At 37.1% G+C, this 22,932-nt stretch overlaps 1 protein-coding gene across 1 annotated transcript in view; it reads right to left on the bottom strand.

The window, feature by feature from the left end:
- Positions 1-22,932, bottom strand: part of RAPGEF2 (Rap guanine nucleotide exchange factor 2) — a 188,508-nt gene that overhangs the window by 65,670 nt on the left and 99,906 nt on the right. The window contains exon 7 of the mRNA XM_082281475.1: positions 22,724-22,741. Within this exon, the coding sequence (XP_082137601.1) occupies positions 22,724-22,741 (18 nt within the window). The remainder of the gene's footprint in view (positions 1-22,723; positions 22,742-22,932) is intronic.

Raw genomic sequence — 22,932 nt, forward strand, 5'->3', positions numbered from 1 at the left:
TGGTCACTAAACTGGCAGAAGACATGTAAGGAAAGACCAGAAAACCCATTTGAGTTAAAGGAAGGGCAGTCACACTCCATACACTACAAAGGACAGGAACTATTGAAATTGTAGCAGATCAAATTATTTGATGCTTTTTTAAGGCATTCTAGACAGGCTTTGGAAGGAACATCATATTACTGGAGGCATCAACCTGACTGCCTATAACTCAGGACTTTGGAAAGGCTAGAAAACTACTCAGTCCAAGCTGTGAGGTTTAGCAAGCTGCACGGTTTAGCAAGCTGCTTGCCATTTAGGAAAATCCTCTTTCACTTTTCACAAAAAGGGAACTAAACATGCCAGGATTTTGTGTTCCAACATCTGCAATGGAGACCACTGATCGCAAAAGGACCTATGGCCTTATTTTTAGCTTTTTGAGCAGCTTAAGGTTTAGGCCAAGTATAGAATGCCAGGTGAGCTGAATACCATGAAGTTGGTTCATGGCAGCAAGCTTCACATTTGCTGTGAGGGCAACCCAAAAAGACAAATACAGCCCTTTGCCCAAAGGGCCAACATTCTTGCTGATGGAATTAATAGAATCTTGCAGTCCAGTAACCAAGTCCAGCACCATGAGAGTAAATTACAAACAACATACACACAAAATTTCCTGTCTTCCAGTCCTTTCACCAAATGCTGTGAATCTTCATCTTTCACAAGTGAAAAATTAAATAAAATAAATTTAGGCAATAATTATCTCCACCCCAACACCTCAGATGTATTAGGGACCAAGCAGCAGCGCTGCTTGTGTCAGCTACTATTATAATGTAAAGCTGTTTACCTTCAACATCACCCACATAACAGCATTGCAATCTGTTGTCCTTCATCTGTCCTTCTAGTATCCCCATACAAACAGGGGGTTTGGAAGGAATGATAAACGCTCCAATAAATTTTAGCTTCTGGGCACAGGATCAGCTTTCACAGGTAACCCACTGAGCAGAGACCCCTTCAGCACAGTTTATTCTTCCCCTGGTTCTCAGCTGAATCATCACCATCTCAAAATGAACAGCAAAAAGACTACTGGCAAGCTGACAAAATTGGAATAACCACCAACCATCCAATTCTGGGATACCATACGAGTGCCAGTGACATTTCTGTAACAGATTGATGGGTGAAGCATGCAGAGGTTAGAATCCTAAAAACACTGCAGAACTGCTGGAGTCATACCACACTTCTCTTGCACTACAGCTACCACATTCTTAAATACAATATTGAGAATGAAGTGTGGCAGGTACAAGGTTCTTTGGTCAAGGTTAAATCTCAAGACAATAATACTCCATGTTTCTCAAATCCTTAATATTAGCCATATTACTCAAACACTAGTTCAGTATTACACTCACCTGCACAACTCCTGAAATACCATATCATGATTTTTTTTTTTCCTCTTTCTAGTAATATTACTTCTATTAATTTCAAATTTTAGAAAAAGCTAACAAGAATGCATCAGTAATATTAATTGAAAAGAATCAGTAGTCTGGTCATATACCTGTTGCTGCAATCAAGTTATCAAAAATAAAAATCAGGCTTTAATAAAATAACCCTAAGATCCTGAAATCTTGTCTCTATTTCAGTCAATCAAAAATCATACCACAGTGTATTCATTGAGGGGTTAGTAAAATTAGCTCAGTTTTTCAAACATCAAGGATGCTGTTAAGGGCTAATTTGTAGCAATTTAAAGCCTAGAATACAACAAGGAATAAAAAATATGCAAGATAATTAAAGAAAAACGAACTTTAAATAAGCTTAAAAAAAATTATACTTAATAGCTTCCAGCACCGCCATCATGATCCCAGAGTGCTGATGGTCTGAACATAGCCTAAATGTTTATGCAATTCTAGTTCAGAATTTAGAAATCATAGTTCCTAATGCTCCTATTCTTAAATCATTCATGTTATCTCTTGATATTTCATTGATTTTGCAGACAACCTTATCAAGTACAGAAGTATTTTGCAGAGAAGCTTCAGATCATGTTAGCAGCAGAATACAGAACACCAGACACCTCCCCTCGCTTTTGCATACTGGAGTAGTACCAGCAGCAGTCATAACTGCAGAAAAAAACAACACAATTCACAGCATTTTCTAATCCTCTTATAAGCTACACATTTCTTTACATATCACTGAGATCCCCTGCCTTAGATAATTAAAAATGAAATTTCCAAAAAAAATCTAATTTACTTCCTCTCACTGGAATATTTTTACGGTTTTGTTTGCTAAACTGTTGAGTTTACGTCACTTGGAAATGAAGTACCAGTGCAAGTATCACTGATTAAAACCCTGGAGCCAGTATTCAGCAAGGGATTGCAATTATTTTGCAGGTGGAATAATGAACCTGAGATACTGAGGCATGGGATTTCCTTAGTTTCCTTAGTGCTTGCTTCTACTTACAATGAACTTCATGCTACTCATTCACCATATTGTGAATTCCCCAGTATTTTTAACTTAGGCAACTTAACACGTTATCTTCTGCTTTTTAGAGTTTCTCTCCTTATGTCTTTATTAACTCATAGAATCAGGAGCAAGTCAACACTATCTTAAGGGATTTAGGATTTTTTTTTACTTCTTTTGATGTTTGGGATTTCTGGTTGCTTGGATAGTTTTTGTTTTTTCTTAATTGTTGGGTATCAGCAGCTCTCAATTTCAGCTAGATTTTGAGCACGTCTGATGATCACGCAGGAGTGCCAACAACTCAGTAATAATAAATAGCTTTACTCTCTCAAAATAGCATTTTGGAAGAAGCTGACTTTCCTTTTCAGGTTCACATCTGCATTGTGACTATAAATGCCACATTCCAGCATGCACCATCAAAAATATCACTCTGCAAACACTCCAACAGCACCACTAGATTTGGCCACTTTGGAATATAAACCAGACCCATAATACTGATCATGTTGGGAGGCCTGAAATTCTCTTACTTCATAAGCTCACTAAAAAGATGCCCTACTGTGCAATCTTCTACATCACTATCCACATTGACCTGAAAAAATGTTAGCCACTTCATTACATGTAGATGGCAGCCTTTCTGGTATGGTTTTGTGGGTTTTCTTTTTTCTTAATTTTTTCTCCTCTCAGTTTGAAATACGCTATGCAATCCCCAGGCATTGAAACCGTAACAGAAAGATAGCAGGGCATCTTCTACATGCCAAGGATGCTCTCATTGCCATCTCTACAGGTCACTAAATGCATTCACTGCCCTTCCTATGAAATGACTCAAATTTTGCCATTTATAAGCTTTTGGGGAAATCTGCAGTTAAATGCTGTCCTGCAGAACAGGAATGTAGCCATAGTCTACCACAGATCTCTGGCAGGATGCCAGGCAAGTCACTTAAAATCAACCTTTCATATGATCATTAGGCTGTGAGTGCCTGAACTGGGCCAATACAGAAAATTCAAGCAACAAAATCCATCCTTCGAATGCTTATTTGCACCTACCTGTGCTGTGGAATGACTATCTTAAGCTCTCAAAATTCTGCCTTATGTTTTGCCAAAGATTTGCTTCAGCAGACCTACCTGAAAAATTAAGATCATGCCGCCCCCACAGTACCTTAATTAATTGCATGAACACTGTAGTTACAAGCATCTTGGAAAGCCACAGAAGAGAATAATATTTACGCTTTTCTCTTCTGAGTAAGACTTGAATAGTACACCATAAACACAACCTGGCCTTTTGAGCAATGAAGCTAGCCCAAAACATCAAACAGCTGCTCATCACATCAGAGCTATCCATCTTGAGATGAATCTTGCAGAAGATATATGGTCATGCAATTAAAGACTATCATAATGCACCTATAAAGAGGTGAAACACTATTTCTAATCACATCAAAAATCCACAACCCCGTTATTGGTCTCCAGAGAGGAAAATTTTTTTCAAAATATGCAAATTAAAAGGAAAGGAATAATCAGCAAGGGCCAAACCAGAAATCTGGTTTCAATAAGTGCTAAAAACAAACGTGCCTAACAACAAAATAAGATAATCTGTATCAAGTCCCAGAATAATGTAATTCATCAAGATGAACAAAATCATAACCATCAGCAGCTGCAGCAGCTAACAGATCACTACTACCTTTGTTCCAGATATGTATATACAAACGTGCAAAAGCTTAGCAACTGTAGCCATCTGACCACAACACCACACCTTTCTTTCCCATGTCTTACTAGCGCTGTGTGATGCTCACTCAAAGGACAAATAACTATACTAGGTTACATTATTACATGAGTTAAGAAAAAATACTGATGATCTCTTCCTGTAACAGAAAATTATTTCTAGTATAGTTCTAGATTTCTTAGGAAAGCATGCCAACTGGCACCCTTACTACACATCAAACTAAAATAACCATATTTGAACAATTCCCATTCAAGGCTTTTTTCCTCAAAATGCCACTCATTTCCTTCTCTTTCCTGGGAGACCCCTAGCACACAGCCACAAATCTTCGTGAACTAAAATATGGTAAGAACAACCCAAAAAATTTAACTTATTGTTTCCAATATTTTTTAGTAATTCAAGAGAGGTCAAGCAAATCAAAGACTGCAGTACCCATGATCACTAAAGAAGTGTCACTGTGCCAGCAGCGAAACATGTCCTTTATTAGCAGACTTTATTTCAATTACACCTGAAGTAAAACTATACTTTCTTACAAGGTTGTCCATAAGTCACTCCAAAGTACTGCGCAATTCCTGAGTTGTTAATCATTACACAGTCATGTAAGAACTATGCATCTCAAGTCTCATTTTTACAAGTCATTATACCTGTCAATTCTTTCATTTAGTTTTTTTTTAAGTTGACCTTGAGTAAAGTTCCTACAAACAATAGGCACAAAAGAAAAGGAGAAATGAGATAGAAAGCTAATGCTTTACAAGGCCCACGCCTACAATGGGAACCCTCATGCACTAGGCCTTCATGTGACTTTTTTTCCACATAATAAACCGGGTGTAAGATGCAATGTGTAAAGCTTTTCAAGAGACTGTTTCAACATCCACAAATCACTATTTTTTGAAACATCATTCATCTTCCTAAAATTTAAGATTAGGAAAATTATAATGAAAGCACTACAAAGCTAGCTGAGAGGACTCTCATAATCAGCAAGGACACAGCCAAATGGAAGGAACTTACTGAAGACGTCCCAACCCTGGAAGTGTTCAAGGCCAGGCTGGATGGGGATCTGAGCAACCTGGTCTACAGAAGGTAGACTGTCCACGCCAGAGGGGTTGGAAGAAGATGGTCTTCAAGGACCCTTCCAACCCAAACCATTCTAAGATTCTTTTTTTTACACAAAATCTGGTAAAGTACATTAACTACAAGAACTAGGCAGAAGTAGTTTCGCAACAATCCGGCTTTCATTTCTCTTGTCATCTTTCACCCCGAGCATAATTTTACTCCCTGTTAAACAGATGACAGTAGTTGTGTATCAAGGAACATCACTTTCAGATACGTGTTTGTAGCACTGCTTCAAACTCTTCCAATTTATGAAATATGAGGCATGTAAGACCAGTACACTTGATTGATGCTGCTGATTTTATTTTTTCTACTAAAAAAATCTAGGAAACACAAAAGCATTTTTAAATCTTCCTCTCTCCATTTTCACCATGATTAACACAATGGCCAGTCTACATTGTATTTTCACAGAACAGTAGATTTAAACCATATCTCTCATTCCCTAACTAAACTACTGTGAAATTAAGATTTAACAATATTAACTAAAATTAATTCACAGAAATTTGTGAAACTTTGCACAGGAGATTTTTGCATTCAGTTCCAGATTGAAACTGAATTTTGCATTCAGTTCCAGAAAATCAAGCTGTGAGACTCTGGGTGGGGATGTCACCAAAGTAATTAAGCCTCTCTCTGTGAAACAAGTTCAAGTCAGATATCAATAAAATATTTAGAATTCTGGGAACATACTAACATGAAAATAACTCATTACCAGAAATGATTAATTCAAGAAGTTTTCCTCTTAGGCAAAGTAAGATAAAGTCTTGTGCCTTCCTCTCTATGAAAAGTTTGCATCTTTCAGTCTCACCTTCCAAGGAAAATAATGTCTACCTGGTGAACAGGCATGAATAGTTTCACAGACAAAGTGGTGTTTTTTATTGAGCTACTCTGTGTCCTAAAAATTTAGAGTTCTATATAGTCTTTAAACTATAGTCTTTTGTTCATGCAAAATATGCAATTGCATGTCAGATAGTACAATTTCTTTCTCTTGCATATATGGGGACATTTAGTAAAGAAATACCTTGAGCTTTTTCCTTTTACTATTCCCACATTTAGGTCCAGTCTCCATTTTGGAGAGTGAAATTCATCTCTGTGATTTAAATAACTCAAAGTTATACAACTAGAACATGACAGTTTGTAATGCAGAGTTTCTAAAAAGCTGGTTTGTTTTTTCCTTTATCTATAAGCACTTATTTAGTATCAGTTAAACTTGCTGTGCTACCAGAGTAAATCCAGAACTTTTCATTGACATTCTTTGGAGGGTAGAAAGAGCAGGAAAACCCAATATATATGCAGCTTTTTCACTTTATTCCTATTTGCCAGTTCAAAGTATCCTATTCTATTTCAGCTTCTTCAGTGCTTGAGTTTCAGGAGGAAAGAAGGTTTTGTTTGGGTTTTTTTTAGATTAAGTTTTAAATATTTCATGAACACCAAACGGTTTGGTTACATGAACTCCCTCATACTTAGAATGTAATTAAAGAAGGGAAAGGAACAAAACAGTCTACAATAAGAAACTGTGATATGTCTGCTACATGTGTAAGAAAATTCACTGGACACATTCTAAAACACTTCTATAAAACATTTCTAGAGTACTTTCTGTATTTCTACACAATCAACACTGAATTCTTGCAAAAAAATGTTCTTCCTTCAAAAAGTTCCTGCTATGACCTCTTCCCACTATTTACAATTCTTAACTGTATCTGCTGAACGTACTGTATACATTCCCATGCACATTCTAACAGACACAGTACACACAGAACATATAGTCATAAATATCTTCTCAAGAAACAAATTGTAGGATTGAAAACTATATTGAACCATATAAAATCTAGCGTGAAGATTTAAACATCTTAACTGAACAATAAGATTCTGTGCATTCTTATAGAACTTACAGAAGCTTTTTGTCATGCAAAACCTAAATTCCTAATTCCTGACACCTGAGGCCTTGTTAAATAATGTTTGCTCTTCTGCTTATGAATGCATTTTTCCCAAACAATAAACACAGGCAGCCTATGGGATTAAAGCATGACAAAGGTGTAGCTGACTCATGGGATCAATTAGAAAGCATCAGTACTTACGCCTTTTGTTCATTCCATGTTTTACTAACAGTTTCTGCATTTCAGCATAAGTGCACCACAGATGTTAAACGCCATGCTACAAGGCAGCAGTACACTAGTACTATACACTAGACAGAATAAATTTATTCTTATCATCACCTACAATTATATCACTTGTTATACAGCTTACATATTGCTTTAAAGTTTTAACAAATGCATAATTATTTTAACTGAATGCTCAAAGCTTCCTGCCCAAGCAAAGTATGTCAGCATTTTTTCAGTAAATTTTTAACGTTCAAAAAGAACCTACAGAGTTGCCTTTTCTAAGCTAAAAACTACAACCACCAACATTAATGCCACCTCAGGTACAGCTTTCCCTCCAAACCCGCTATTAAATCCACAAGCAGGAAAGACGGTGAGCAGGACGACAAGCAGTTTCAGTCTCCATGCAGTTTGCCCATGACAGGTTAGTGATAGAACAAACAAAATTTGCAATACTTACTGATTGTTTCTCCTGCTGGCCCATAACTCCATGGTTAGCTGGGATTGCAAGTGGTTTCATAATGAAGAAACATAAGCTGAACTGAATTTACACATCATGTACCAATTTCTTATGGATGGCAAGTCACCCTCTACAGCATTAAATTAAAAAGAGGCGGAGGGGGTGAAACCGAGCTGGAGCTAAAAGTGTCACTACTGGTAAGCTCAAAACCCCCCTCGCACTTGTAGTGCAGAGCAGCAATCCGAATGACAGCGTTAGTCTCCATTTTTGTAACACTGAAAGTCTAAGCATGTCAGGACGCACAGAGCTTGATGAAACCCTACATATCCAGCATCCATTCAAGGGAACAAAACCATTCCCAGAGCCTGAGGAAAGGGGGGGGGGGGGGGGGGAAGGACGAAAAAAAAGCTAAAATGGCTGACTGCACAGAGACTCCCTCAAAAAGGCTTAATACAGTATTATATTAGTCAGGGTGCAGGAACCAGCCTCCAGCACTCAGTCAAGCATTGTTAATACTCCTGTTTCATTTGCAATCACACACTCACAAATGCAGCCTCCCCCCTCCCGCCACCACTACCCTCCACTCCCCCAAAATCAGGGCAGCGCACACGAATAGGGACCTCCTCCCCTGGCTGCTAATGATGCTGACAGAGTAGTGACCAGTGATCTCTGTTCCACTCAGTTAACCAAGTTTGCACAATTAATCTTAGCAGCATGACATTGATGGACATTTAATTTTATGATGCCTGTTCCTCACAATCAAGACAAGCACTTCTACCGCCCAAAGAGTCAGCAACAAAAATACAACACAGTTACACACACAAAAACCCAGAGAATCATGAGTCTGAATGCAATACGCCAATATAATTACGTTATTGTGCTTACTTTGGAAGACCATGGCTGCAGGCAGTTGGCATAGCAACGCACAAGGAAAGCCATTTCCTGGGTAGAAAGAATGCTTCCTTTTCTAAATAAAAAATTCCTCTTAGGATACAAACGGCATTGCTGCTTCCTGCAGAAAGCAAAGACACTGAAGTCTGTCTCTTAACCTGCACACAGGCACACACTCAATGCAGTTCGAGTGATGTAAGTGGATTTCTCTCTCTCTCTCTCCTCTCCCTCCCTCTCCCTTTATCCACCGAAATATTCGAGTCAAATGGAAGACACATTCCTAGAGGCTCGCCCCCTTCAATACTTAACTGTTTCACTCATTAAGGTAGAGATGGACCATGCAGATAAAACAGCAAGCTCCTGCCTGTGTCTGGTATCAGCCTCGGAAGATCAAGGCATCCCCAGAGGGGAGGGATCCGTTTGCTGCTGGCTCCCAAGAATGTCACTGAAGTCAGGGTGAGAATGAGGACCCACGTTTACCTCGCCAAATCCTGAACTGAACACGACTTTTCAAGAAGATAATGCTAGAACAGACACATCACCTCCCTTTTCCCCCACCCAAAAGACAGCTGCTGCAGAGCTGTAAACATTTTTATCACGTATTAGCAAACAGTGCTCTTGATGAGCTCTCTCAGATTTTCAGCAGCTTCGCCCCTTCACAGGCCACAGACATCCATCCACGGGGTGTGGGAGGTACATGTCCAGACACCTTGAACATACCATTGCAAGCCTTTCTGAATATAGCTCCTGCTTCTCCTTGCACACTGAATACACAAATTTTACTAAAAACACATGGGGATACAGGTGAAGAGACTGAGATAAATACGGCATTTATAATTCTCCCCTTAGAATGTAATTTGTATCTTAAACTCAGAAATATCCCCAGTCACTCCCATTCACACTACACCACTTCTCACGCTGTAATAGCACAATCATGCTGCAGAGGAGCTGAAATGCAACGGGGACTGTGCTCAAGCAATAAATTCTCTGCCCCACACAATGCACCTGTTAAGTGCCACAGGTTTGTACCACTTGACACAGGATTGACCAAGCCAGGCACATGACATTCTTCCATTAGGCTTCAACTTAAGTACAGTTCTCTGTCACATCTTTACAACACATTCTTTAAAATCAGAGACCATCTGGCCTTACAGTAACTTCGAAGTATTTTTTTTCCCCAACAAGGACAATAGAAGAAAAGACTTAACAGTTGTTACAGAGGCAAAATACACAGGAAAAAAATTGGATACTACAGAATACTATGTCATACAATCTGCAGCTGCCTTCCCCCAAATTAACATGTACACTGATAATGAGTTTAGTTTGTTACACATTGATTTCCTTCACTCCTGGCAATGATTGCTAGCAAATGAGGCTATAAAAATTAGTGGAAATTAATTCTAGTAAAGCCAGAAAAGATCCTGAAATAATCCAGTCTATTTTTTGCACAATTCTTCTATGGACACATTTTCATACACAACACCTTTTAAACTGAATATTTACATTTATGAGAGTTTAATGACACACCCTTGGTCTTCTAGTATATTCTAAAAGGTAAGTTATTCTCAATTACAACAATTAGTTGAGAATTTTGAAAGTCTTTGCCATGTGCCAGTGCAACTAACAGATGATTTTAAAACATTAATTATGCTTAAGCCTTGTAAAACAGTTCAATGCTGAGTGCAATCAATTTTCTGAGGAAGTAGTAATCAGAAGTAGCAGAAGTTATGAATTCTAGAAAACTTAGGCAAACCCTCTCTAGAACAAAATTTTAAAATACTAGTTGTTGACAAAGCAATAAAACCCTTTTCAGTCTGATTGGGTGACCTTGCAGTTAACACCACGAGCAGAATTTGAGTGTGGTATTTTATGCTCACATCAGGAAAAAAATGAAGTTCTGCCAAAACAGAAACATCTCCCCAGCACAGGAAGGCAGCACACCGCTTTCTGAACTCCATCACACACACACAACTACCAACATGCATTCTCTCTGTATCAAATGATATTTCCAGCTAAAATCCAGCACAGGTTTCTGTGGCATAAGCCTTCCAGAGTAACACAAAAACATGATTAAACCCATCAAAATAGTAGCAAAACACAAAACTTTCATGTAACAATGCCATGAAACACTGTCTTACTACTTATGCTGGTCACCACTATACACCTTTACTCATCTGTTAGTAAATTACAGTACTTTGTACATGAATGCAAAAAGTTTTATCAACCTAACAAAGTTTAATTGATGTTCACATGTATTAGACTGAAAAATAAGCCTCTTTACATTCAAAATGTGAAAAGTGACATTTATGTAATTAGGTGAAGAAAACACCACTCAGACATTTGTGAGTCAAAACAAGTTTTCAGAAATAAATGGTCGATTCCATTTCCCTCCTCCTTCCTCCTCAACTGCCATCATTTCCAGATACAGTGTGATTGTATGTACTGTCCATTTTCAGTCCAAAAAATACTTCAATAGAATTTGTATTTCATAAAAAATAATTAAAGCTGAAGTCCAGCGAATAGTTATAGGTTACAGTGAAAAATGATTGGAATTTAAATCAGTGTAAAACACAAGAACAATATATTGTGGAAAGTTTCTATCATAACCAAGTATAAATACATCATAGAAAACCTACCTGCAACTTTGTGCTCATGGGTTTTCCAAAACCCATATAAGAACTCCTTGCTTAGACTTAAAAGTTTGGGGGGGAAAAAAAAACCAAAAAAAACCAAAAAACAAGACAGTTTTGCAAACATTTTTAGGCTATTATAATGAGATATTAATAAACCTGACAGGCAATAATTGCACATGAGCTATCCATGGCTGCTTTCAAAATACTGTATTTATAAAAAAAATTTAGCGTCCCTTTATGAGCCACAGAAAAGAATGTTTAAAAACCATTTCAGAAGCAACTATAAATGTATGGACATCCTAGAACTAGCCCATAGGATTATGGATTCATAAACAATACTGAATTCTAGGTAGAAATTGGCAGAGATCTCAGCAGCATGTATCATCTGCCTGTAATGTCTCTCAACTATTTCATATTCTATCTCACCATGTACATTATATATATTATCAACTCTTATTAATTATTATATATTATCAACTATTTTATATTCTATCTCACTCATATATACCATCTCACATGGATATCATTCTCCTAAGCAGTGCCAACAACACTTGGAGTATTAAACCTTTTTAGGTTAATGACAAATGCTGTAACAACAGATTAACTCAATTCCTCAGTTTCAAGCAGTCACCTTAACTCACAACTACTTACAGAAGTAGTTAAATTTTTATACACATTACATACACAGAGACCATTCTTTTCCTGAAGTACCTCAAAACCAGAAATTATCAGCACATTTTCCCCTTCCCTTTAAACACAATGTAAAGTATCATTTCCTTCATGTTCAAATATCTAGGCAAAAGCCAACAGAACACTCTAAGGTCATCGAATTTACTGCCACTGTATGACTCCAGTAGCTAGAAAAAACATTCACAGTGAAGGGACAATTACACAGATATTACACAGCTGTGTAGGTGGAATAACAGACAGCTAAATTGAAGAGTGCAAGAATGGAGTACATAATTTTAAGGAAAATAAGGCACAGCTATCTTCTCTTTCCCCCGCCCTCCTCACTTGGAAAGAAGTGGAAGTTTAAAACTTAAATTTAAGCTCAGGGCTATTGGACACAACACTGTTAAGCTCCCAGGAGCATGCTTCTGAATTTTATAATGCTGGTGGTTCTCTGCCTCCCAACCTTACCAGAGAGATTACTACATAACAATCTGTTGCTCCCATCAGATTTAAAAACGCCAACTGAAACCACTAAAAACCCAGAACAATAATGCACTCAAAATGCTACAGTACATTTAAATGTCCCATACAATATGTAACTCTTATTTCTGAAATATTCAGACAAATTTACTGCCAACAATTTAAATCTCTGGCCATATGACCCAATTTCATGCAAGCGAGTTCCTATTTATCAGCATAAAGCAGACATGGGATGTCTAGGCACATCTATCCCTGCTAGTATTTTCCCAAGAACTTTGAGAACTTTAAATAAAACTGTTGAATAAAATTACCAAATATGTTCTCCAAGCTACTAAAATACCACTTTGGCCAAAACACACAGATAAAGTAACAGTATTCACCATGTTAATTATTTTTTTTTAAATTCATGAAGCTGTGGCACTGCCATCACTATAAAGATGTTCACTGCACAACTGGTGACACCAAAGCAAGACTTACAGCGGGGTGGTGTGTGCTGTTTTGATAACACATTTACTAATGTTACAGACCATTTGAACAAATGCCCTTCTGTTGAACTGCTGCTGCAGATGAATCTATAATCCAGATCTTTAAAATAATGGCAAGCCCAGAGCAGTTGGGCTGGTGCCTCAGCTGGGTGGATGTGCCGTAGACTGCCAATCTTCCCTCTGATGGCAGACTCATTTGTCACCTTCTGTGCACAGCTCTGCTTTCAGCACAGCAAACTTTCTCTTTGCATGCCATCCATCTTAAAATGGGAGCAAGTCATAGTATTCATCTAAAATACTTGCCATTGAATTCTGTTCGACAACTATGCTAGAGCAGGTATGAAGAAAACCTGTAACTGATGGACACTCATCCAAAATGTGACAAGACACCCTATTTCCAGAATATCTAAATTAACTTATAAAACTGACTTGAGCAAAGGCTCATCACAGCACCAGAGCACAGAAACTTTTTTCTGGACTCCATAATTATTTATGCTTTTTATCCAACAATACTTTTAGGGGAAGAAAAAAACCCAACAAACAAAAGTAAAAAATAAACATATCTTTTGTGTTCCTTCTAGGTCAAAATCATATATAATATGTATGTTTGTGAAGTCACTTTAGGTGATGTTTAACTGATTTACCTGCAATTTTTACACAAAGCAAAGCGTTCATTCTTACACAAGCCGTATGTTAATGCATATTAACATGGCTTTAAAACTATACATTACCATTATTAAATGTAAAACTTAGGCACAAAATTTGCTATATTAATGACTTCAGTTGGCAGAACAGTCACAGATTAGTTTCATTTCCTAAGCTCTTTCAGTACTTCAGAAGTGAAAAAAATGCATTATGTCAGGATAGGTGGAAGTTTTTCCCAACGTTTACAAAATTTTCTCATGTTGGTGTAATGACCAGATTTAACAACGGCACGTTAATTACATCAGAGAATGTGAGAAAGTGCTTTCTGTTTTTAAACTGGGAAAAAAAAGCATGAAAGCAAAACAGCAGACACACTGTTAAGGTCAAGAATCACCATCTCAAGCATACAGGAGTAGCAAGTTGTCTTTACCAGATCTAAACTTTGACACCCACACCTGCTGGGGATGAGGTTCACTACTGAGATACAAATCGGCCCACTATCCTGGAGGGAAAACAAACAAACGAAAATATCCACAAAAACTCCCACATATCATTGTGTCCATACCAACTTCACATCAGGAATCTAGGGACACAAGTCCTTCATTTACGTGAGGCAACCCTCAAATTTCACATTCTTTGCTGTAGAACAATGTAGGAAAACTCTACAGAAGGCGGATAACTGCATACCTCTTTCATCTGTATCCTACTGCTTTGCTGTTCAAAGGAAAAAATAAAACTCAGGATTTTTCTGAAATCAATCAACTGCCCAAATTCTATATTGTTATGGTCAGTAGTAGCCCCATTGAAACCTGAAATACGCTGACATACTTGTATCACAAGGATGATTGCTGTGGCACAGGATGGAACGTATCTGAGCCCAAGCAAGGTAGGGGAACAATTATTTAATGTCTCAATATTAATGGATTAAAAACAAACAAACCCCAGGTTTTTAAGTCTCCTGCAAATGCTAGCTGGTTTTCTGTTGTTTTTGTTGTTTGTTTATTCATTGGGTGGCTTCAGCAGTAGTGGAGGGGCATTATTTTCGTTCTAAGCAAATACTATATGCTTTCTAACAACAGTTTCCCTTGAACTTACTTAGAAGCTTTAAGGGATAGTCTGAAATTCTGTTCAAGATGCAGATGTAGATGGGGTCAGCAGGAAACCACCAGACTGTCTGTTCATCTTTTTTAATGTGTACTTGGACATTTCCCACAGTAACTTACTACTTATCTCTGGTGTTTTGAGGAAGTTTAACTTTGAAAGAGCTGGTTGCTGTTACAGAGAATTTTCACTCACTTCAGTTGTCTGCTGGAAAGAAGTAACTCTTGTTTTTGTCTCCAGTCACAGTCTCATGCCAGGAGACTCTCTGAAGAGCCTGCTCCAGGGGTTCCCAATTAAAATCAACACTGAAGAGTTTAGCAGTGTAAGATCATTTTCTTTTGGGAGAACTCTCTCCTCATGCCCCTTCATATCCTCTCTTGTGCAATGCACCATGTACCAACATATCTTGAGAGCTTTGTGTCCTGCCTCTAGCAACTGTACAGAAATAATTTATACAGATCTTTTATCAGTAACAAACCACATGCAACTTCACATGTCCCTTACTTTTAAAATAATTATCAAGCAAAATGAGCCAAATTGCTTTTATATAGGAAAAAAGTCAAACCACGACATTATATCCTTCAAATACAGAAAACTTACTATAAAATTCCAAGAAATGCCCTTTCCCTTTCCTCTTCCCCAATCAAATAAATCAGGAAGGCAATTACCATCACTTGACAGATGTCCCATTTTGCAAATGTAACACTACATTTTTTCCTTCCAATTACAAGATCAGCTACCTAGATATAAAAGTGTTAAATAAAAATAGGTAGAAGTGCACCTACCAGACTGAGTGTCCCTAATAATTTGTTTCTACATGGTTTTGTATTCTAAGACTGGTGTCAGGATTCCTACTTTTAAAGTGGTCTTTTCTGCACCCCAGATCATTTGAAGACTTTAAAACTAGTTAGCTGCAGGCCTTTACATTCACCAAATTACAGTGTTCAAGAGTAATATATAATTTAGAAGTAAAAGGAAGGAAAAGTAAAATATTTTACATTTTAGCACATGCACATACACACTTATAAAATAAAGCAAAAGTGTGAGAACACAGTATGTGTAGGTTTTCTGCCAGCCACATCAACAATACACAACACCTGCCAGCTGTTCCAGCTGCATGTCAAAACTTTACTGTCTGAAAATTCAAATATAATTAAGGCTAACCACTCAAACCTAAGGCCCAGCTCCCAATACCCATAACTCATACAACAGAACACTAACACTTAATTAGACCTTGCATTAAAAAAAAGGCTTTTTCATGAAAAAAAAAATTAGAAAATCTTTTCATCAGAAAAGTGTAAATACAAGGAATTTAAGAAGTGCTTAAAAAATATGACTACACAACAGGGTGGTGAAGGACAGGGAAAGCAGTTACACACAAACCTTGTGTTAAATTCAAGGTAACTACCTTGCTTTACTTAGGACTTGGTAGATCTCCTGAACTGAACTTTCACCCAATGAAGGATGAAGTGTGGAAAAGGGCATTTACACTCAGCAGGATGTAGCTTGGGGACTGTAATACACACATCTACCCAATAAAGTTGAAAAGGGTTTACCCATCACACACTGGACATGCTCCAGCATCTCAATGTCCTTTTTGCAGTGAGAGACCCAAAACTTAACACAGGATTTCAGGAGTGGCCTCATCAGTTCTGAGTACAGCATGACAATCACTGTTGATCCAGGCCAGAATGTCATTGGCCTTCTTGGAATTTGGAACATTACATTTTCCCCACGTTTCAATTCTATACTTTCTTAGTTGCTTAGGATATTTTCACTACTGAATTTGTTAATTTTTTTAGAGCTTTGAAATTCACTCAGCCAAATGATAATTTGAAACTAGTCAAGTCAAATACAAGGCTTTATTAAAAGTACTCAGGATCACCTAGTAATACTAATAATTTTATCTTTAAGTCACTATGTCAAGCTCAGGTCACATAACCGTGGCTCAGATGCTTGGCAAAAAAATGAACTGACAGATTCTTTCCATCCTTTAGTGGGCAAATAACCACTACTACTATCACTCATACTCGTCTGTACAGAAATGCCAGCATTGAAAGGATCTGTATTGGCATTCTACAAATATAATATGGCAGATCCCATTTCCCCATATGTACTTTATATACAAACAGTGTTTCTAACTCAACAACCTTATGTTAATGAGGATATCCTTTTTTAAAAATATATAAGAACACATGTATATATTTGCTTTTTTAATTTTCCTCAGCTCTAATCACAGAATATGCTGAGTTGGAAGGGACCCACAAGGATCATCGAGTCCAAGTGGTGGAAATTCAATATTTGTATTTAGTTACATTATGCAGTGATTAATTTAGAAAAGAGTTATGAAAAATCCATTTTTCTACTGCATGAACAACTTTCTGCCTTGATGACATTTAGTTTTATACCCTACATCTCAGAAAAACAATCTTTTATATAGTATAAAAGAGCGCATCACAAGTCAGTAGCAGCAATAAAATCATGCTACTCTAGAAAATCTATGTTGTTGTTAAACAAAGTTTTACATATGTGTGCTCATAAAGTATTGGCAACTCTACAAGCTGTAAACAGGACCTAATGCCATTAATATGTCAAAAAAAAAAACCTTCAGAAATATTACTGACACTTCAGTTGCAGAAAATACTGCACAGCTTCAATGCTTCTCTTTGACTTTCCAAATCTAATCACAATTACAAATCCAGTTATGACATCAATGTGAGCCCTTCCAAAGGGAATCTAAGAACAGTAAATCCCAATGGATACAAGAGTTCTGCAGTAGGGATGACGTAATTTATAAAAATAGACAATCTCAGACAGAAGCTGCAAGTTGAGTAAATAACACACTGCATGTCATTAATTTTGCATTAGCTTGCCAGTAGTTATTACTAAAAGGATGATGAACTAACATTTTTGCTTTGCTTCAGGTGCTACACAAAATAATATGATAGCATTGCTCATATATTACCAATAACACAAAACTTAATACATAGCTTGAAACAGTAACAGTCCCTTACAACACGGCTGAAGGAAGGAAGCTGTGTGGCTAAAATGGTGGTGTTTTGGAGGGATAGGAATTACTTATTGCCATTATAACATTACCAGTGGATGTTCCCATGAAGAAACATCCAACTTCCATTTAAAAAAAATGGTTACCATGAGCTGCCCAAATCATATCACGTGTTTTGCTTTTCAGGTAAAATTATCCCACCATTTTTGTAGCATCTCACTTCAAAATGCACCTAACATGTATAACACAGTCACAATCTTCAGGAATTAATCCTCCTGGCTGTGTTCGAATATACAGACTACGTATACCTACTTAGTATTTTGTATTACTTCCCATTATGACATACACATGAAGCTCATTTGAAATCATGGGCAGATCATCAACACCATGGAATAATAAAAGCAGTTGCTTTTGAAGTTACACACTGAATTTTGTAGATGAAGAAAAGCAACAAATATCCTTCTTGGTAAAAGGACACTTGCACTTGGCAGTGTTAAGAACCATCCCCATTCTTTTATTAATGGAACAATCAATATATATTTTATTTTCAACATGAACACTAGAAATGTTAAGTAAATTATTTTAAACTGTTTTGTTATTAATAGAGACAAATTTGTTTGGGCAAACAAGCATGCATTATTTCTGCTAACGTGTTTAAAACTCTGCATACCATGCTACTCCTCATCAGCAACACTCGGCAAATTTAGGTGTATACACAATTACGTTTTTCTGCTGACATTACTTAAATCAATTTGTGTCATAACCAAGAACAGAGTGAGTTCAGTTCAATTTATATTTATGTGAGGCAATCTTCTTGCTTTCATTTTGCATAAGCCACACAGCAGAACCTTCTCAGCTTCCATCCTCCTTGCTCTTCACATTTTTCCTCTATCTGGGGAAAAATCAGTTACCAGCAAGTTCCAAAACTGAGTCTATTTAAATAGGTCCAGGTACCATAACTCATACTAGCCTCTAAAGCTAAAACCCTCAAACATCCTGCATGCCAAACATTTCTGACAACCAAGCGTATTTGTCTCCACTTGGTCCTCTGGGTGCTTTTTTCCTTTGTAAATAGACTTGCAACACTTCCAAGGTCAAGGATGCTGAAAAAATTGGTTTTCCCTCCAACTTCTCCACATCCTTTACACCTTTTCACAAAGCCAAGCTTTCATTGTGTCCACCACTCCTTCTTGCCCACTGTCCTATCAAATAATTTTCTTAGATGTGGTTCTTTCTTCCTAAAAGCAAGATTTTCTTACTGTTAATGTGAATACTCATGATTGGGCCTGTTGTTTGTTTTCTGTTCTATTAAGTGATCTTGCATTAGAATGGAAGGTCTAGATATTTCTAAAAATCATCAGGAACATTAAAAGCTGCAGCTATTTACAAACTTGAAAGAATGACATTGTTCCTTTAAACATATTTCTTGTAGACTGGGTATCTGGCAACCGTTTCTACAGATTCAAACTAATGTAAAACAACTGAAATTCCACAAGACAACTAAGTGCATTATGACACTGGCATCAATTTACCACGTAAAAAACAATGCACTAACATGAATACATTATATCAAGCTACATCACAACAGTGCAAAGCCCACACTGTTGAAAAGCAAGCACATATGAAGTATTTCATGATCATATGCAGCATGGTCCGTGGCAGGACATGCAGCAACGTGTATTTTACAACATACAACGTAAGCAAACATGCAGAGAAGTAATGGTATTCTGCTGTTTTTTAACATTAAAGGTCATCCCAAATTATACTGGACTTCTGTAACAAAGTGCTAAAATTGAATCAACTTTTTGGAATTCTCATCTACTGTGTTAACTACTGCAAAACACTGCTTGTCATCTTATAAACGTCCACATTGCCTCAGTAGCCACATACTGAAAAAAGGAAAAGAACAACAAAATTCAGACAGAAGAAATCAATGGCTTTTTTAAAATCCTTCCTAAATGTAGCAATATGATATATAACAGTTTTATAATGTCATTTTGCAGACAAAAGAAAGAACAAGGCAAATTTGTTATATAAAACAGAACAATCTGAACATAAATTTTCAATCCAGGTATTTTAGATTCTCAGCAGACAATAAGAATCCAAATGGTATCAGGGAAAAAAAGGCTACTTTGCCAATGCTTTGCACTATTAGTTTTAAAAGCAGATAGGGGCAGGAAGAAAGTTTTCTACAATTTGCTACTAAATAAGTAGGTTCTTATCCTTTTTTAAAAACAGCACACAAAAAAAAAGCTAGAAAAAATTCTCCTGCTAATTTTTACAGGGAGTCATGGCTGCCAATGAGATTTGACTCAGCAAAATTGGACATGGTTTCACTTCCAGCCCTCCTCTCATTCACATTTTCAGTCAACTCCTTCAAATAAAATCCAGAAGGAATACTTGTCTGCCCTAAACACATCTCACAATGCTCCACAGCAGCGTGTGAGGATAAAATCGTTACACGGCTGTAACTGGGGTAGAAGCCAGGGTCACTGATGGCTCCGTGCCCACCACTCTTTTCTTTCCAACACCGGATAAAGGGATTGTCAACCCACGTGAACCTCAAGCTGAATGGGATAAGGAAGGCTACTAAAGGCAGAGAACCCTTTCACAGCAATTTCAGCAGCTGGCTACGGAAAGCCTAGCTGAGAATGCACTAGCAGCAAATTTCATAAACCTGTTAACTAATTCAAATTTGGGCAGATTCACACAGAGCAAAACACCACACACCATCTTTCTGTTCAGGGCTATCCGCAGGTGCTTCAGCACTATTCTTACAGGCCTGCCTGCATCTCTTTAAATACACCCCAGTAAGATTTGATACTTTGCCTTTAGCAGAGTAAAGACTACAGTACAGACTAGTAAAAGCCAACATCTCAGTTTACATACCAAGTCTAGAGAGACACTAACTATCACAAACCAGGGAGTTACAAATTACTACTTGTAATCTCTATGCCACTAAAGAACAGCACCTTATTTTGGACAAAGTGATTTTTACGTTACGAACTTGTGTCAATTTACCCCAAATATTCCATGGATTATATACAGAATAACCAGCTCAGCAACACTCAGACCAAGCATGACTAATTCTTCACAGATGCACTGAAACAGTCACGAAGTTTACCAGCAGTAAGATATTACAAGAAAGTCCATCCTTTTTTAAAATCATTCCAGAGATGACTATATACTTTTAAAGTATTTTTTTAAAATAAAAACAAAAACCAAAACCAAACAACAAAGTCTAAAGCAGAAGTAAAGCCATGCAGGTTCCCAGAGAATGGGTCCACACTCATTTCAGTAAAATCATTCTAAACAAAGGTTTTGCACTGAAAATATGATGTACCCTTAAGGATAGGTACACAAAGAATGAAAATCCACATTCAGGACTTAAAATCCTATTTCTGCTATTAAGTAAGGAGGCATTAACACTAATCTAATTAAAGATGTTTCTGACACTTGAGAAGCACAAGCTAACATTTTCTAGATTCAAGTGAGAGCAGCTCAAACTTATCAGCTTTTTTTTTTCCTGAAAAAGAACTGATGAATTTTACCAAACTATAAAGGTGGTAAAAAAAGGATGTAATTTTATCTGTGTGATAAAACACATTCTTTTTATTTCCCTATATGACGAAGTTTCTCTTTTCCTTACCCTAGAAATCACCAACACTTGTTCCAAAAGTAACATGCCTAAGTACAATACTCAACATTAGATTTCAACTCAACATTAGATTTCACTTCAAATGATCTTTCAAACATTAAGGTAAATTATTGAAGTACTATAAAGTATTTCAAATTCCTACCATAATTTGAGAAGTACATTATCACTCTTAAACATACTATTTTAGTAACCATAGGTTACTTAGGATCATGACACTGAAAAACTGGGGAGCACTGCTCTGAAGGTAAGGAACTGGGTTCCTAGAAAAAGTGTCATATACATATTGAAGAAAGAGAACATTTCAGCCCAGAAATCACTTGCCTGTGATACTGGAAACATATCGAAATTTGAACCCTCTAAGCATTTTAGATAAATGAATTTAACAATGTGACACAGGAGGAACTTTTAAACACATGTCCTGATGAAAAAATATCAGGAGAATTGACCAAAGCAATGTATGAAGAAAAGAAGAATTTATAACATAAAAAAAAAATTAAGTAGTTTCAATTTGTTTTCAGCTCTATCACAAGAGATTTCTCAAGCATGGAAGTGGAGACATTTAACAATTTGATAATACACATTCTTATCAAACATTGTATCTGATGGATGCTCAGTATTTATTTACTTTGGCACTGACAAGTGCAACTGCAAATGCCACTTAAGTTTAAAAGATGCCACTCAGATCTTCAGATCACCTTGCGTGCATTTGAGGTCTGATATGAGGGAAAACTTCCATAATTTGTTTGGTTTGGTACCATTCCAAGATACTTTACTTGGGCACCTTCTTCTCCCTAGCTTGGCAAACCTGTGTTTCAGGTAATGGCCATTTAGACATACTTTGCCTACAAAATCCAGCCTCTTTATACTGAGTCATAAACCATCAGAATGGAAGACAAGCAAGAAACACCATGGCAAAGCCTCATTTTGTTTCTTTAGTGCTCATCTTGTCACACTCCATTTCCTCATTTTACTGACACCCCCCAACAGTGATGGGGGCCAATTTTTTAAGTCAAAATCAAAGACTAAGTTCTCTGTGTCATGAAGGAGATACTTGAGTAAAGCGCCTGCCAAACACTAAATATTTGATATACACCCTTTGTTTATGGTTCTCATTTCCTGCAAATCACAGGATGTCAAAGCGAGGAAGGTCAGTCAAGCTGGGCAAGAGACATTGTACTGTTAGTAAATTTCACCTTTACATAAGTGTTTTTATAGCATAGTGAGATTGCTGAACTAGCAAAGCAAAGGCTAGAAGGCAATTTTAGTCACAATGTGGCATCAGTATTATGGTATCACACTGCAAACCCACAAGTAAATTATTAGTGGACCATACACAGTAAGTTACAATACCTGAGGTTTAGTGCATTCCTGTGAGCCAAAATGAAATGAATGCCATATAGGAGGAAAGGAAAAGATGAACATTATCAGACATGCCATAGTACATTCCACCACTATGAAGATAATGTTAAAATTATGTTAATGAGGGTCCACCATCCCATACAAGTTGGCTCTACTGCAGAAAGCCATGCTGCAACTGAAACCACTGCATTTAATTTTTA

The sequence above is a fragment of the Coloeus monedula genome (genome assembly GCF_965178545.1).
Source record: "Coloeus monedula genome assembly, chromosome: 5".
Taxonomy (NCBI): Eukaryota; Metazoa; Chordata; class Aves; order Passeriformes; family Corvidae; genus Coloeus; species Coloeus monedula.